Source organism: Rousettus aegyptiacus, unplaced genomic scaffold, assembly GCF_014176215.1.
Source record: "Rousettus aegyptiacus isolate mRouAeg1 unplaced genomic scaffold, mRouAeg1.p scaffold_m13_p_10, whole genome shotgun sequence".
Classification (NCBI taxonomy): domain Eukaryota; kingdom Metazoa; phylum Chordata; class Mammalia; order Chiroptera; family Pteropodidae; genus Rousettus; species Rousettus aegyptiacus.
In genome coordinates this window covers 86,423,226-86,442,250 of record NW_023416285.1, presented here as the reverse complement: position 1 = coordinate 86,442,250, position 19,025 = coordinate 86,423,226, and the positions used below count along the sequence as shown (strand labels likewise).

At 33.1% G+C, this 19,025-nt stretch overlaps 1 protein-coding gene and 1 pseudogene across 21 annotated transcripts in view; one reads left to right on the top strand and one right to left on the bottom strand.

The window, feature by feature from the left end:
• Positions 1-19,025, top strand: part of MLLT10 (MLLT10 histone lysine methyltransferase DOT1L cofactor) — a 195,259-nt gene that overhangs the window by 43,432 nt on the left and 132,802 nt on the right. For 19 of the 21 annotated variants that reach the window (XR_001594389.2, XM_016124434.2, XM_016124521.2 and 16 more), the window contains one exon: positions 5,652-5,706. Coding sequence is in view for 18 of the 21 variants with exons in the window: in XM_016124434.2 (XP_015979920.1) it covers positions 5,652-5,706 (55 nt within the window). In the remaining 3 variants the exon portion in view is untranslated. Of the gene's footprint in view, positions 1-5,651; positions 5,707-7,347; positions 7,395-19,025 lie in introns of those variants that run through there. The other 2 variants (XM_016124475.2, XM_016124493.2) reach the window with 2 other exon arrangements.
• On the bottom strand, positions 16,808-16,926 carry LOC118609131 (annotated as a pseudogene).

Genomic DNA, 19,025 nt, shown 5'->3' with positions numbered 1-19,025 from the left:
TTATTATGAATAATGTTGTTATGAACATTTGTGTACAAATTTTTGTGTAGCATTTTCATTTTGGGGGGAGTATGGAATTTCTGAGCCATGTGATAACTCTATGTTTAACCATTTCAAGAACTGCCAAAAGAGCTACACCATTTTGCATTCCTTCAGCAGTATATGAGGGTCCTAGTTTCTGCATATCCTTGCCAGCAGGAGATTTATATTGTTTCTCTTTTTGATTTTGGCTATCCTAGCGGTATATCATCATGTTGATTTGTATTTCCTTAATAACTAATGATGTTAGACTTCTTTTCATGTGCTTTTTTGGTCATTTATATATTTTCTTTGGAGAAATATCTATTTAGATTCTTGGAAAAATTTTCAATTGGGTTATATATCTTTTTGTTATTTTGTTATAGGGCTCTTTATATATTCTGGATATAAGTTCGTTATCAGACATGTGACTTGTAAATATTTCTTCCATTCTGTGGATTGTCTTATTTACAGCATGAAAGTTTTTAGGTTTGGTAAATTCTAATTTATTATTTCTTTTGTTGCCTTTGCTTTTGGTATATCTAAGAAACCATTGTTTACCCTAGGTCATGCAGATTTACTTCTGTTTCATTCTAAGAATTTTATAGTGTTAGCTTTTACATTTAACTATATAATCCATTTTTAGTTACTTTTATACAATATGACTAAGGGGTCCAACTTAATTTTTTTTTTGCATAGAGATAAGAATTTTTAATATATCACATTTATAAAGCTATTTCTCTTTACGTTAGTTTCTTAGCATTCCTCTAGCAATTTTAATATATTTCTTTACCTTTTTATAGTCTATTTATATAGTGTACCTCTTATAGTTAATACCATACCACTTTTTGTAAAGTGTAGAAATCTGACAGCCTTAAAAGATTCTTTTACATTACCTCTGTCTGCTGTTGGTTATGCTGTTGTCATATGTATTAGATCTACATGTATTATAAACCCTGGAAGACAATATTATAATTTTTGCTTTCAACAATAGCTATTTTTAAGAATAAGAACTGAAAGTTTTTTTGTATTTACCTAGATATTTACCATTTCTGGTGCTCTTCTTTGCTTCCTAAAGATTTGCATTTTCATCTAGTACCGTTTTCCTTCTTTTTGAAGACTTATTATAGACTTAATTGTAGTCCATGTCTGCTGGTAATGAATTCTGCCTGCTCTCTTTTATCTGAAAATACCTATTTCACCTTAATTTTTAAAGAATGTATTAGTTGGATATAGAAATCTTGGTTGATTAGTTGACAGTCTTTTTTTCTTCAAACACTTTAAAGATGTTCTTTTATTCTCTTTTGGCTTCCATAGTTTATGATGAGAAATCAACCATATCCTATCACTGTTCTCCTGTATTAGGTGTGTCATTTTCTCTTGGCTGCTTCAAGACTTTGCCCATTGTTTGCTTTTTAGTAAGCAGTTTGGTTACTTGGGATACACTGAGCTGTTTAAATCCATAAATTAGTCGGTTTTCAAATTGAGGAAGTTTTCATTTATTACATTTTGAAAATTTTCTTATTGTATTTTCATATTCATATCCCCTTCCTGGTCTTTAGTTATACATGTTAGACTTCTTGATAGTGTTCAGTAAGTCTCTGAAGCCCTTTTCTTTTCATTTTTTTTCACTGTTTTGTCTTTTTCAGATTAGATCTTATCTATTAATGTAGCTTTGAGCTCACTGACTTTTTCCTTTGTCAAGTCATTTGATTCTATTGTTAAGCCTGTTCAGTGAATTTTTTTACTTTACATATTGTTTTTAAGTTTTCAGAATTTTTATCTAGTTCTTTTCTATAGTTTTCTGATTTTTAAGACTTTGAATTTTATTTGCTATAGGTATGTTTTCATTTACTCATAGAACTTAGTTATAACAGCTATTTTAAAGCCTAATTCCAGTGTCTAGGTCAACTTAAGGTTGACCTTCACTGACTGTGTTTTATTTTGAGCATGATTAATATTTTCGTGTTTCTTCATAGATTAGGTAACTTGGATTGTTCCTAGACACTGTGAATGTTATGTGTGGGAATTCTGGAGTCTATTCCTTTGAAGAAATCGATTCTCTCTTTATCAGCAGTTGATTTGATCGGATTCAAACTGCCTTTTATATTTTGAGCAGTTGCTTAAATTTCATTTTATTTCTTTTTTCCTTTACTGCTCCAGCCTGTTCTGTGCATGAATGGAAGGTCAGTGAGAGATTTGGGTATATTCTATACATAAAAATTTGGGAGCTTCCCCTGGTTCCTCGGGTATTCAGACCTCACTTTCCTGGTTGCTGTGAGCTTTTATCTTCTGTTTTTTTTTTTTTTTTTCTGGTATTAAGACTACAGTAGCCACTATGGGCTGTCCAAGGTCATCTTTAGGCTAAAAGCACCCAGATTTTGACTTTGGTGGGAAGCCAGAATCCATCTGCTTATCTGTATAAGGGTTTGTCTCTTAAGAGCTTACTTAGCTGTTTTGGAAGTAGTTCATTTTATCCTGGACTTAAAAAATATTTGGTGTGTTTCAGTTTGCTGCAATTATTGTTTTCATCGGCTTTAAGTAATTTCATCTTTGGCCAGCAAGAGCTTTTTTAGGTTGGCTCACAAGTCCTTTTGACATGACTAAAGTAGTCTCTTATACCTTTCTTGCTGTCTGATAGAACAGGATGTTCTGGGCTTGTTTGACCAAAACTAGGAATCATCACTTTTTCTAGGAGTTCCGGTTCCTTTAGGAAATGTTGTTTGGAGACCACAGCCTGGGTACTAGCGGCGGTCATTTCTACTGTGTTAGTCATGGTTCTTTCTAAAACACCAAATAGATTTGATTTGTTTTTTTCTTTTGCTTAAATAAAGAAATGATGGTAAATGTTTTATCATACAGGTACTTTTCTGTGCCACAAATAAATCTTTTTTATGAGGAAAATAAAATTTAAAGCTTGAATTTATCCTTCTTATTAAGCTGTATTACTGTTTTTGGTTATTATCTTGTCGCTTTTTGTAATATAATGGTGAGCATAGTCTGGGTAAACCAGTATAGCTGAATGGATTGTTACATAGCCATGGCCTCCTCAAGGTCAGTGTTTTGAGTGAGCTTGATTTGACTTAGTATAATGAGTTTTATCCTTCGGCAAAAGAATCCAGTATAAAGTAGAAAAAGTATTTGGAAATTGTTGCCTACATTACAAAGATGGAAAATAGTTGCATGCTTTCCTATCGTACTGCATTATATAGAAAAGAAAGAACCACTTTGTATAACTTCTGCTTGTTTGGGCCATTGCAATTAAAGGCTGTTTTTTCTTGGTAAAATGTGGTGAGACACTTTAATATATGCTTTTTTAAGGGTCTCCTTATAATCTGTACACCCTTTTGCAGGATTTTTTTTTTATGTCTTTTATACTGTCTCTCACTTACTAAAATAAGATGGATCTGTGAAATTCTCATGGTAACATGTGTAGCTGCAGGCTGCCCTGTAAAACTTTTCAGCTCGAATTGGTTTTCTGTAGCATCTCTGTTGTCCAGGGTACCTTTCTTCTTGAGTTTAGAATGCAGTCTTCTAACTATAATGTAACCTTTTCATTTCTTGAATCATTTTTTCTCTCTCAGGTCTTCTAGATGATCTGTTTTTATCTTTAGTGGGAAGACACAGTCATATAGTATTTTACTTCGCATATAGTAATGTATCTGTAAAGATTTAAATTATCATACAAATGAAGTATTTTGGAATAAGAATCATTCACAATCTTTCCATTCTCATCACAGTCCTGTTAATATATTTTGTGTATGTATTTTCTTCTAGAGTTTTTAATGCCTTTGTTAACTCAGTTAAAGTCTTTGAATATAACATTAATTCCCTCATGTTTTACAGTTATACTTTTTACAAAATTTTTATAGTTATGAACACCCATGTAAAACATTTTTGTAAACATTCTTTTCATGTCTTGAAATTATAGTACATAAACGATATAAAAATGGCACAGTACTTAATAAATACTAGTTCCAACATATTATTTCCTTTGGCTAAGTTTGATCTTCCTCATATAAAAATGTATTTGTGGCCTAAAAAAGTATCTGTAGGATAAAACATTTACCATGATCATTTCTTTATTTAAGAGAAGTAATGGGATCAGTATTTTTCTTGAAATCATATAGCTAAATTGCCCTCCAAAAGAATTGGATTATGGTGCAATCAGTAGTATATGAAAATAAACGTTCTCTGTATTCTGAACATCAGGGGATTATCTTTTAAGAAAAACTTTAATTTAGTGGGCAAAAATGCCCGTTTTGTGTGATTTTTATATTCATTTATTTGGATATAAGTGAGGCTGAATGTTTTTTCATATATTTGTTACATCTACTTTTCTTTAATTAAAAATATTAAAATAAAATTTTAATGGTCTATTCTAATGTTTTTGTTTTAAAGAAGTTTTTAATTTCTTAGATTTATTTATAATTTGTACTCTACCTTGAAGGAAGAGCAAGTGTTGTCATTAGTTTTGGACAGAGCTTAAAGTGCCTATCATAGGAGGTTTTACATGTGGATCCAAGGGCAGATCTGAATAGGAGGTAAAATTTGGGAGTCACTGGCACGTCCTGATAATTTAATTGGTAACAGATGTATAGAAAATGAATGAGATTGCCTAGTGTTTAACATGAAATGAGAAGGCATCTTAAGCCAGAGCCCTGAGGACCTACCACATTTAAAGGTTGGATAAAGTAATCAGAAAGGTGCTGCCGAGGTGGTAAGAGGAAAATCAGTAGAGTGACATAATGGATGACAAGAAATACAGGACCTCGCGGCCTATGTTTTGTGTATTTAATTCACTATTTTATTTTAATTTCCTGTTCTTATTTCCCTTTGTAATTTATTTATATTATTATGTGCTGCAAAAGCTCTTTGGGGAGCAAGGTAAGGTACAAATAATAAATGCTCAAGTGTGAAAAAAATCTCAAGTGTGACCTCCAGGTACATAGTCTTCATAGTAAGACAATGCCATTGAAACTCTATTATTTTTGTAATTATAATCCTTTGTCTTGTCAGTAGTGAAAAGACATGGTAGTACTGGCTCTATGTTTATTTCTGGTTTTAAATTGGGGGCTGGTGGTAGTGAGTGGAATCCATAATAACTTCTGAGTACCATTGTGTATGAATAAGAGTAACTTTAGTAATTAGATCAGTTCCTTTCTTCCAGAAGGCAGGTCAGCACTTGTGAGATCATGCCTTCCCACTTAAATCAAATTCTAGATTTTTGAGTTTGGCTCTTTATTTTAGGAGAAACCAGACCTAATTGACTAGAATAATCCTAGCTGATACTAGGTAGGAAGTAAAGGGATAGAGAGAGGCAAATGGTAAAAACTGCTCCAGTCCTCTGTTGACAGAATTGTTTTGTCTTTATTAATGTAATGCTAAAAAAATTGTGGCAGGAATTTAAAAGTTAAGCAAAATTTACTTTTTAAAAGTGGTTATCTGGTGCTCTGAGGAAGATCCCATGTCAAGGAGAATTGTGTTTCGAGGAATGTTTTTAAATGTTACTGTTGGTGGCAGCTAGAACGTAAGCCACTCCCACATTTTGAATGGTTTTGAAGTTTCAGGGAAGATGTTATACTTTTGTAATCTGAAAAATCTCTTTGTTTCCTTCTCTTTTTTTTCAATAGAGATGTGAACTGTGTCCTCATAAGGATGGAGCTTTAAAAAGAACAGATAATGGGGGTAAGTGCAGAGATTTTTGAAAAAAATTTTTATTGAAAACTGGAGTAGGGGAAATATTTTAAGATATCTGGTAGTTCATTATTATTATATCAAATTAAATAGTGTTTACCGCTTAAATATTTTTAATAGTTTTTGTACTTCGTGGGCAGAATTAAGCATTTTTTTAAATGGATACAATTTCTTATATTAGAAATTATTTTTGAAAAAATAAGCCACTTTTTTAAGTTACAGTTAAAATCTTGTTGTTTTAGATTCTTTTTTCTCTTTGTATGTTACTGGACAGATGATGTTTCTAGTGAATGTTATTTTTAGCACCTTTGAGAATTTTTTTGCTTGATAAAAAGAAATGCTTTTGTCTAAATTTTGGTGTACTTTCCTGAGGACCCTTGTGTATTTCTCATTTTCATCTTCATTTTTAGTTACCTCTCACAGAGAAATCTGTTTGTTTATAGTTCGGTACCATTCTTAAATATATAGATATGCATTTATTAAACCATAGCATACTGTGAAACTTAAGTACTGATGAAAAAAATAAAAAAAAGTAGAGATATAACTATTTTCAGTATATGTGTCCATTTGGGGCAGCCAACTCTAAAGTATTTTTGGCATAGTATACAGTAATGGCATGAGTAAAAGGAAAAAAAACAATGGTTTTGGCTATATATATGTTTATGTATTTTAATTTAATATTTAGACTGTATTATACAGTCACATTGTCCGAAGCTTTTAAAAATATTAACAACCCTCCCTCCTGCTTACTGTCTGCCTAGTTTCTCAACGACTTACCTGCCACCAGCATAATTTGTTATTACATTTTTGCATATCTTTCTCATTTTTTGCATATGTAAATAAGTATAAATAGACAAACATTTTCTTTAATATTTATTCAAATGGATGAATATACGTACTCTGCGATCTTTTTTCACAATTTATCTCTTGTATCAGTATAGAGCTTTTTTTTTTTTAACCCTATATTATGTAATCAGTCACCTGTTGAGGGACTTTCTAATCTGCTTTTATGATTGATGCTTATACATATGTCATTTTGTTTGTATGCACGTACATCTGTAGGATTATTAATTCTCAGGAGCAGAACTGTTGGGTCAAAAGAATTTTGCAGTTGATTTTGGGAGATATTCCCAAATTGTTCCCCTAGTGGTTTTACCAGTTTATGTTTCTAGTAACAACGAATACAAAGCTATTCTTCATACTCTTGGTAATCCAGTAGGTGGAAATTGGTATCTCTGAGCAGTTATTTTATATTAATTATGAGTGAAGCTGAGCATCTTTTTATATTTTTAAGAGCAATTCAATTTGTATTATCTCTTTTGTGGTCTATTCATATGCTTTTTCTGTTTGGTTTGTGATCTTTTTGATTTGTTGGAGCTTTCATAGGAGCCCCTCACATATTAGTAGGCTTTTGTTGATAGTAGTTGAACTGGTTTTTGCCCAGTTGTTAGTCTTTGCTTATGGGGCTTTTTCTTATGCAGAAGTTTTTGGTTGTTTCTCAGTTGTATTTATTAATCTTGCCTTTCATGGCTTCTGCGTTTTGAATGATTAGTTAGGTCTAACCCCAAGGTTATAAAAGAATTCTTTTATGTTTTCCTCTAGTATTTTTATGGTTTCTTTTTTTTTTTACAGTTTAATCTTTGATACATTTGGAATGTATCCAGGTAATACAATGTGAGGTATGGATCCAACTTAATTTTTTCCTAGATGCTAACATGCTGCCATTTGTCCCATCACCATTTATTGAACAGTTCATCTTTTCCTCACTGATTTGAAATACCATCTTTGTTATAGTCTAAATTGTATGTGTATTTACAAAATTCTGACTAAATTATGTTCCAGAATTGATTTGTAAGTTATTTTGCAACCTGGAATGCATTTTCCTTAAGAAATGCTGATTATGTTTCTGGACAAGTTAACAAAACTCCACAATGTACTTGATGTACAATCTTGTAGTATTTTCTAATATCTAATACCTATCTATGATGCTGGAATATACGTCTCCAATTTTAGTTGATGTCTTATTTTCCTGGCAATTAAGATTAGAAGTTTCTCAATTCAACTTTTAATTTTCTTTGATCTCAACCTCTCTGTAGTTCTTAGTTGTTCAAGGTAAGTGTTTTCACATAGCTTGGTGTGTGAAAAGTGGGGTATTATAGGCAAAATGAGAAGCAAATGATAAAGACACAGTTATATCAGAGAACTGAAAATTGGACTGTAATGTTTGAATGGTAGGCCTTCTGAGAGGTGCAGCTGATGATATGGACAAGGTTTTCTTTCCTTTTCCTCTCTCTTGCCCTTGTCTTTGCTTTCTGTGCCCTTGTCCCCACCCTCCCTTTTTTCTCCTACTAAGGACTTGATCGTGTTGATTGTGGGGAGCTGTTGCATCTGAGGAATAACATGGAAAGATTACTCTGATGGCATTGAGGTGCATAGTTTGGAAGGGTATGAGACCAGACCAACTATAAAAAGAAAATGAGAGCTGGATCATAAGTGCATTTAACACACTTGGAAATCAGCTGTATGGCTGGGGGAGTAGGAGGAGATATAGAAAAAAGAAGTAATTTAAATTATAGAGGTAATTTAGTCTGCCATTGTACTCATTGAACATATGCTCTAGGGAAACCTATATGGAAATCCCTTGTGAACTTTAATCATTGACAGATGTAAAATGTATTATTGAGGGGGACAGGCAAGAGGTGGTGTGATAGCTTACTTACATTCTTGAAGAAGAAATTTTAAAATGAATTGAGGGCTATTGATAGACGCTAATGTCAAAAAAGTTAGAACTTTTCAAATCCAGTGGGTTTTATATTCTGAACAATGTACAACATAATGTACTTTTTCTACTGGAATTTTAAGAGACTTTTCAAGGATAGTTTTGATTATGCTTCTTTTTTACTTTGTGCTCTGATGTTAGAATCTAAACTCCACAAAGATAAGGCTCTGCTTTATTGCAGTTAAGTCCAAGGGAGGGATGATGGGGACTGGTTTAAGACAGACGTAGAGATAAAAATGAGGCATGAACATCAGAGATATTGGAGTGGTAAAATTTTACAGGTATATTTGTAAAGTATGCTTTTATGGAAAAATTTCAGGCATACGTAATAACAAAGAGAGTCCCCATGTACCTGCCTTTAACAGTTGATCCAGTCATGGCCAGTCTTTTTTCATTTATACACTTTCCTACCCCATTCTTTTGATTATTTTGAGTGCTGGGAGTATCTTTAACATCAGTAGATATTTAAAAAACATATAGGATACGATCATACCTAAAAAATTTGCAGTTACTTGATGTATCTCTTAGAGCTCTTTTTAATCACCTCCCTTTTTTTTTTCTTGTCAGTTTACTTATGGAAGAATCTGGATCATTTGCCCTGTAGAGTTTCCCACAGTACATTTTGTTGATTGTGTCTTAGATGGTGTGTGTGTGTGTGTGTGTGTGTGTGTGTGTGTGTGTGTGTGTGTGTTTTAACATATTAACATTGTTCCATGTGTGTTCTCTACAGTAGTAGTTAGATGTATTCAGAAGCTTGATCATATTCAGTTTACTGTGGGGTAGGCAAGAATGCTTCATAGTGTTGTGTACTTCCTTCAGGAGGCATATGGTATTTTAGAGAGAGAGAGAGAGAGAGAGAGAGAGAGAGAGAGAGAGAGAGAGAGAGGGGAGAGAGAAGCAGCTGTTGATCAGTACCTGGATCCATTATTTTATTAAGTAGAGGTTGAATAAATTGTGACATTCTATCATTAATGTATTAGCAGGTTTACTTTTATAAGGAGAACCTTTTCCTTATTAACTATTTTGTTACCCTAAAGTGCAGTTTATGAAGAAAGACAGGATAAATATTCTTTTTGTTAAAACTGAGGTAAAATTCACATAGCACAGGTGGTCTCTGACTTACAGTTGTTTGACTTAATGAAGTGAAAGCTATACATATTCAGTAGAAACAGTACTTCGCATTTTGGTCTTCTCTTCGGGCTAGTGATACATGGTACAATGCTTTCATGATGCTGGGGCAGCTCCAATCAGTTACTCTATAGTTTATTCATTTTGCTAGGTGATTTTGTACAGCTATAGGCTAATGTAAGTGTTCTGAGTATGTTTAAGGTTGTCTAGGCTAAGCTATGATGTTCACTAGGTTAGATATATTAAATGCATTTTTATTATAAAATTTTCAGTTGATGAGTTCATAGGCATGTAAACTCATTGGAAGTCGAGGAGTATCTATATACAGTTTGATGGCATTTACTGTTTTCACAATGTCATGTAATTCTATCAATTTCCAAAAAATGTTTTTGTCACCTGAAAGAAAAACACTTTTTCTTAAGCAGAAACTCCGCATTCCACCCTTCCTCCTTTAGCTCTTGGAAACCACCAGTGGTGCTTTTTGTCTCTATGGATTTACCTCTTTTGAATACTTTACATAACTTTGATCAATATAGCATGTGATCTTCCTTCACTTAGCATAGTGTTTTTCAGTTTCATCAGTATTGCCTCCTGTATTAGTACTTCATTTCTCTTTATGGCTGTATAATATTCCATTGTGTATGTAAATCACATTTTGTTCATCTTTTCATTTGTTGAAAGACATTTGGGTTGTGGTAAATAGTGCTCCTACCTTTTGACTATTGTGAAAAGTGCAGCTATCTGTTTTAGTCCCACTTTTCTTCTTTCAGGGGAGGGTATATGTGAAGAATAGCATTGAGGAGCCACTAAACTTTTCCACAGGGGCTGCACTATTTTTACATTCCCACAAGCAGTGTATGAAGGACCCAGTTTGTTCTCTTTCTCACCAACACTTAGTGTTTTCTGAATTTTCTGATTTATAACCATCCAGTGGATATGAAATGATGATACCTCATTGTGGTTTCGATTTGTTTTTTTCCTAATAATGAATGATGTTGACCATTTTTTTCATGTGCTTGTTGGCCATTTGTAAATCTTCTTTGGAGAAATGTCTGTTCATTTATTTTGTCCATTTTGTAATTTAGTTTTCCTTTTTGTTGTTGAACTGCAAGAGTTCTTTAAATCTGGCTGCTAGGCACCTATCAGATAAATGATTCGCAAATATTTTCTCCCACTCTATAGGTTGCCTTTCATTTTCCTGATAATGTTCTTTGATGCCAGTAGTTTTTAATATGATGAGGTCCAATTTATTTAATTTTGCTGCTCATGCTTTTGGTGTCATATCTAAGAATCCATTGCTATCCAAGGTCATAAAGATGTGTATCTGTGTTTCCTTCTAAGAGTTTTATGTTTTTAGCTCCTTTTAGGTTGTTGATCCATTTTAAGTTAACTTTTGTATGTAATGTGAGTTAGGGGTCTGACTTTTTTTTTTTTTTTTGCATGTGATATCCAAATGTCCCAGCACCATTTGTTGAAGAGACTTCTTTCTCCATTGAATGGTCTTGTTACCTATGTTGCAGATTATTTTGTCGTAAATGAGTGGTTTATTTCTTGTCTCTGTTTCGTTGGTCTTTATGTCTGTTCTTATGCCAGAACACACTTTACCTTACTTACATTCTCATTTCAAGTTTTGAAATTGGGAAGTGCGAGGGTTCCAATTTTTTTTTTTCAACATTGCTTTGGCTATTCAGGTTTTATTGCAAAATATGGAATTTGCAGATGGCAGAAAAGTCCAGTGGAATTTGGATAGGGGGCTTCATTGAATCTGTAGATCGCATGGGGTAGTATTGACATCTCAACAATATTAACCTTTCCATTGCATGAGCACAGGACTTCTTTACATTTATTTATGTTTTTAATTTTTTTCAGCACTGTTCTGAAATTTTCAATGTAGAAGTCTTTCACCTTGATTAAATTTCTCCTGTGTATTTTATTCTTTTAGGCACAAAAGAATAATTTCCTACTTGTGTTGTTTATTGCTAATGTATAGAAATACAACTGATTTTCGTGCATTGATCTTGAACCTTGCAACTTGGCTGAATTCATTTATTTGAATAATTTTTTGTGTGTTCTTTAGGGTTTTCCATATATAAGGTAATGTCATCTCTGAATAATGATAGTTTTACTTCATCCTTTCCAATTTGGATGCCTTTTATTTATTTTTCTTGCCTAATCGCTTTAGCTAAATTTTCTAGTACAGTGTTGCGTAGAAGTGGCAGTAGCGGGCATTGTTGTTTTCTTCTTGATGTTAGGGGGAAACCTTTGTCTTTCATCACTGAGTCAGATGTTGCTGGTCTTTTTCTTTTTTCATTTTTCTTTTTTCCCCCCTCCCTCCCTTCCTTCTAAATAAATGCTCTTTATTATGTTAAGGAAGTTTCCTTTTCTCCCTACTTTATTGAGTGTTATTTTTTAAATCAAGAGGTGTTCACTTTCGTCAAATGCTTTTTTCTGTATATATTGAGATGGTCATGTGGTTTTCGTTCTTTGTTCTATTAGTGTAGTATATTACATTGATTTTCTTATGTTGAACCCCTTTTGCATTTCTGGCGTAAATCCCTTTGGTCATGGTGTATAATCCTTTAATAAGCTACCGTATTTGGTTTCATAGTTGCAGTAGGTTAAATAGTGTCCCTCAAAAGGTTTGCCCATTCAGAGCCTCCACAGTTTGACCATTCTGTAATTGTAGATATAATTAAGGTAAAGATCTCAAATGAGATCATCCTGACCTAGGGTGGACTGTAAAGCCAATGACAGATGTTCTTATAAAAGACCATAGAAGACAGGGAGAATGGAGAGATGGCCCTGGGAAAACCTACATGAAGATTAAGGTGGAAACAGAAGTTATATAGCTATACATCAAGAAAACACCAAGGATTGCTAGAGCTACCAGAAGTTAGGAGAGAAGCATGTTGATTTTGGACTTTAGGCCTCTGGGCTGTCAGAATAAATTCCTGTTTTCTTAGGCTATCATAATTGTAATTTTTATGGCTTCTGTGGGATACTAACACTAGTTTTTTGTTGAGAATTTTTGCATTGATATTCGTAAAGGATATTAGTCTGTAATTTTGTTTTATGTTTTGCCTGGCTTAGGGGGCATTTGATATCATGCTGGACTCAGAATGATTTAGGAACTGCTCTCTCCAGTTTTTTGGAAGAGTTCGAGAAGGGTTTGTGTTAATACTTCTTTAAATGTTTGGTACAGTTCACTTGTGAAGGAAGGCATCTGGTCCAAGGCGTTTCTTTGTTGGGAGGTTTTTGCCTACTGATTGATTCAGTCTGTTCAGATTTTCTTTTTCTTTTTGAGTCAGTTTTGTTAGTTACTGTGTCTAGGAATTTGTCCATTTCACATAGGTTATCTAATTTATTGGCATGCAATTGTTCACACTATTCTCTTATAATTCTTTTTATTTTTGTAAGGTCAATGCTAATGTCCCCACTTTAATTTCTGATTTTAGTAATTTGAGTTTTTTTTTTTCTTAGTATAAAAGTTTGTCAGTACTGTTGCTCTTTTCAAAGAACCTGTGTCCCTATTTTTCTATTCTCTATTTTATTACCATTCTAATCTTAAATCTTTTTTTTTCTTTCTGCTGGCTTTGGGTTTAATGTGCTCTTTTTCTAGCTCCTTAAGGTCGGTATATAGGTAGTTTATTGATTTTTTTTTAAAATACCTTTATTGGCATGTACTTTGTATACCATATATTTCACTCATTTAAAGTGTACAATTTGTTTTTTTCATATTTGCAAATATGTGCAACCACCACCGTCAATTTTAGAACATTTTGATCACTTCACAAAGAAATTCTGTATTTTTAAACTATCACTCTTTTCAGTCCATCCTACCCCACCTCATCCCAAGCATTTTTTCCAACATAGATGTTTACAGTTATGAATTCACCTCTGAGTGCTGCTTTCTGTGTATCACATGCGAGTTAGTATGTTGTGTGCGTGTGTGTTTTCACTCATCTTAAAGTATTTTCCAGTTCCATTGTGATGTCTTCTTTGACTTATTGGTTATTTAAGAATATGTTGTTTAATTTCCACCTATTTTTGAATTTTCTAGTTTTTCTTCTGTTGTTGACTTCTTTTTTTATTTTGTTGTGGTTAGATAAGATCTAATTTCAAATCTTTTAAAATTTATTGACATTTATTTTGTGGCCTAACCCTATGATCTATCTTGGAGAACGTTCATGTGTATTTGACAAGAATGTGTATTTTGCTGGTTTTAGTGCCATGTTCTTTATGTATTTCTTAGGTCTCGATGCTTTGTAGTGTTAATCGATTCCTCTATTACCTTACTGATTTTCTAAGTTCTGTCCGTTATTAGAATTTGGGTATTGAAGTTTTCAACTATCACTGAAGAATTGTCTTTTTCTCCCTTCAATTCTGTTCATGTATTTGTTGTATCTTTTTGATGTTTTGACCTTTTTTAAAATACATGATACCCTCCTTTGTCCCTTGTAGCAGATTTTGATTCTTATTTTATTTTCCATATGTATTTTTTAATAGTTGTCCTAGGGATTACAATTAACCTCTATAATTTATAACATCCAAGAAAGACCCAAGTTAGAGAAATAAAGGCAAATTCTTTTGATTTAGTTCAATTTCTCTCATACCCTTTCTCCCAGTTAAGTCAAAACTTAAAAACACATTTTTTTTGAGAACAAGCTCTGCTCTACCCTTTCTGGAACCAGGGACCAGAGTTTGATACTGGGAACACAGGGTGCTGTCTTTAAGGTCATGGCCAAGCTGAGGAGGGTGGAGCAAGGGCAAGGGCAACAAAACTTGCCGTTTTTAAGTTGCCTCCCTATTTATTGAGCCTTTACTTCATTGTGTGAATTTTTTGACTATTGACTATTTTCCAGAGTTCTGACAAAGTTGATTTTGACATTTTTCTGCCCCAGTGTCCAGCGTTTCTGTGACAGCACAGGTCCTTACAGCCGACATCACTCTACCTGCTTCAGTTTTAACCTTTATCAATTTTCAAAATACTAGTGTATTATTTGGTTGTCAGTAACAGAAATAGATTTTGGATAACTTAGCAAAAAGAATGTATGGGAGGATATGACATAACTCACAGACTTAAAAGAAAAGTAGACCAGCGAGCGTTTGGGAGTGACTAGAACCAGAAATTAATAGTCTTTTCAAGAGTGGTGTTCTAACAAGAAAAGGGAATGGATACTAAACATACTTAAATCATAGATCTATTATGATGTCAGCTGAGATGAGAGATTTCTGTGTGGACAGCTGAATGTAGATGGTCTTAACCTGAGTTAGAGGATGTTGGATAGAGAGTTATTCAGGAGTATAAAGAATGTCGAGATGCACTTTTTACGTGTTGAATTTAAGATTGTGATGAGATAGCTGAGTAATGTATATGTCAGTAGGAAGTGGGATATAATACCAGCTTTTTGCTCTTACCATTCCTGACTTAATGTCATGTAATTTTCCTTCCTGGGAGGCTACCATATTCTTGATATCTTTCATATGCATCTACATATTTAATTGTGTAAATGAACCATAATTTATTTAACCAGTCTTTTATTGATGGACCTTTAGTTATTATTAGTCTTTTTTTTTTTTTTTTAAATAGTGAATAACCATGCGCAATGTAATCATAGACATGTGAGGGTGATTAACTCTGGCCAAAATTCCTAGAAGTGGAATTGCTATGTCAGAGGGTGTGTATGTCTGTAATTTCAGTGGATTTGCACTGTAATTTCAGCCAAATTTTCCTCTATTGAGATTGTACTGATTCACACTTTATTCACAGTACATTGGAAGAGCCGGTTTTCATTATGCTTTCCTCAGCACAGTTGCATGACTACCTTAGTGGGTTTCAGTTTTGGATCATCAGTCAACTCACAAGTCACAATTGGCTTATTTATTCAACACCAAATATAGTTATAAAGGAAAAGCATATTCAGTTGCAATATTACCGAGGCCTCCGTAATATTGTGAGGCAGATTTGATGTTTCTAGCATTTTGGTTGTAAGGTTGAGAAGAACCTAATGTGAGTTTATGTCACATCGGCACAGGGAAGCTGCTAGGTTTGGGGACTTTCAGCTCAAATGCCTACTAGCCACATAGCCTCTGTATTTGTAAGTGACGAGCTTATCTAGTTTAATGTAGCTGTAGACCATAAATGATAATCATAAAGTGTGATTTCCTAACACCCAAATACGGCAGGCTGAAGAGCATCCTTAGATAAGTTATTAATATTTGGCAGACCCTACAGGTCCCTCATCCCTTTTCAGGGTTGATGTTTCAAGAAGATGAACTATCAGATATTTTCCTTAAGAGCCTGAAGGAGAGATTCAGAGTTCAAGCTTTTAACCCTTTTCATCCATCAGTATTAAGATCTGTAAATTTGCCAGTCTGGTAGATGCAAATTATGTCGAGGTAGCCTTACTTTGCATTTCTCATTATGAGAAAAGTTGAATAACTTTTCATATGCTTAAAAGCTGTTTGTATTTCTTTTATGTGAAATATTCATTCATATTCTTACCTCATTTTCTGCTTTGGACATTTCATAGGGCACATTCTTGCATTATTATGTAAGAGTTCTTGATGTATTAGGGAAATTAGTCTTTTGTGGTATGAACTGAAGAATTTTTTCATCACAGATGGTTATGTTTTGATTTTGCTTTTGGCCATACAGATTAATTTTAAAAGTATTTTCCTGATTTTGTAGCATATTTACAACTATTTATACATCAATATTATTTTAAAATTTTCATAAGATTTCTTCTATTATGTAACTTTAAAAAATATTTAGGTTATTGATCCATCCAGAATTTATTTTAACATAGGATATGAGGTATGGAGCTATTTATTTTTCTTTAGATGACTGTCCCTTTGTTCCAAATACCTATTTTGAATAATCCATTATTTCCTGTTGATTTCAAATGGCACTTTTTGTATGTTAAATTCACATGTGATTTGGCTTTATTTTTGGAATTTTTATTCTGTTCAGTGATGTCTTTTCATGGCCTAGCACCACACTGTTTTAAGTAAGTTTTATGTCTTATAGAGATAGTCCTTCTTCATTATTGTCTTCCTCTTCTCCCTTTCCCATCCGTTTGTCCTTTTTTTTTTTTTTTTAAAGGCGAGGCAACCCTTGGTTGACCTCACAGATTGCAAGGATCATGTCATATTACAATCCCTTATTTATTTTTTATTTTTTTATACCTACAGCAGCTGGTCTTTCTAGGTGGTCTCCCATCCAAGTACTAACCAGGCCTGACCCAGCTTAGCTTCCGAGATCAGACAGGATCGGGCTTGTTCAATGTAGCATGGCCATAGACTCTTGACCTCCTTTTTTAATTAAAAAAAATTTTTTTAGGTACTAGTGGTGGTCTTACCTCTACTTGTTTAATTTTTCTTTAGAAACTTTTCATTTGTTTTAATTAACTTTTTATTTTGGAATAATTTTAGATTTACAGGAAAATTACAAAGATAGTACAGAGCTCCTATATACCCTTTACTCAGTTTCTCCCATTATTAACTTTTTTTTTTACATTAATGTGGTACAGCTGTCAAAACTAAGAAGCTGATATTGGTACATTATAATTAACTGAACTATATATACTTTTTAAAAAAATTCACCGATATTTCTTTTAACATCCTTTTGCATTTAGTTGCCATGTCTCTGGTCTCCTGTGGTCTGTAACAGTTTTAGTCTTTTCTTGTTTTTCATGACCTTGACAGTCTTGAGGAGTACTGGCCAGTTACCTGTTGAATTTGGATTTGTCCGATGTTTTCCTCTTGATTAGATTGGATTTATGGATTTTGGGAAAGAATACTGGAAAGGTTAAGTCCTCTTGTTATCACATATTGGGGTACAAAAAGTCCACATGATATTACAGATGATATTATCAGGTTTAATTTTTAAAAATATTTTTGGCATTTTTATGATGTTTGTCTTAAATTTATAGATTAGCTTGGGGAAAATTGACATTCTTTCATCAGTACCTTTATTGTGTGCCTCTTATATATAGGCAGTGTTCTAGATATAGCAATGAACAAAACAGACCAAAGGTCTATGCCTACAGGACTTAAAATTATGGCAAGGAAATGTGGTTAGTAAATGAGATAAATAGTATGTTATGTATTATGGAAAAGGATAAAGAAGAGTACGTATAGCAAACTCTGGAGTGAACTGTACACTTAAAGATGGTTAAGGTAATGGGTTTTCTGTTACGTGTTTTTTTTTTTTTCCTAAATCACAGTAAAAATAAATTTATTTGCCCCTATTTTTTGTCTTACTACATCGGCCAGGACTCACAGCACATCACTGAATAGAAGTGGTGAAAGCACTTATTCTCTGCTTCACAGGGCTTTTGTTGAGCATTTTACCATTAATAATGTAGACAGCCACAGTTTTTGTTTCTTTTTGTTTTTTTTTTTGTTTGTTTATTTTCTGGGTAGCTATACTTTAAAAGATTAAAGAAATTACATTCTTTTCCTATCTTGATAATAGTTTGTTATTTAAAAAAAATTTGTAAAGGAGATACAGTCAGTCATTCCTCAGTATCCCGAGGGGTTGGTTCTAGAACCCAAAATCTGAGAATGCTCAAGTCCCTTTTGTGATACGGTGTAATACAACACATACAGTTGGCCCTCTGCATCTAAGAATGGAAAATACTGTTTTTAATCTGAGGTTGGATGAATCTGTGGATGTAAAACCCACAGATACGGAGGGCATTATTTTATCCTTAAGTGTTTGGTAGGATTCTTTGGTAAAACCTGTGTGTTTGGAGTTTTCCAAAGATTATAATTATGCATTTATTGTTTTTTAATGATAAAGGGCTATTTAACATTTTATTTTATTTTTTGTCGTGTTTAACTTTTGTAAGTTGTAGTTTTGGGAAATTTATTTCATCTAAATTAAAAAATTTATTGGCAAAAAGTTCTTTGTTACTTCTTACCTAAAAAGTATCTGTAGAATTTAAAATGACCTAGATTATTTGGGCCATCTCTTTTTTCCCTAAGTTAGTCTAACAATGTGTTTACCCATTTGGCTTTGTTGCTTCTTGTTAGTATTTGCAAATATTTTTATTTCCTTCTACGTTTTGGGGAGTGTTTATTTAGCTATTTTCTAAAATTTTAAGATGAAAACTTATTTAGCTTATTAATTTGCAGTCTTTACTTTTTTTTAACTTATTTTTCAGTGTGAGTTGATGTTCAATATTAGTTTCAGGTGTACAGCATAGTGGTTAGACGTTTATGTAATTATGAAGTGATCCCCTGGATTAGTCTAATACCCACCTGGCACTATACATAGTTATTACTATATTGACAGTATTCCCTATGCTGTATTTAATATCCCTGTGACTCTGACTACTAATATGTACTGCTTAATCTCTTACCCTTTCTCACCCAGGCCCCCAGCCTCCCTCCCATC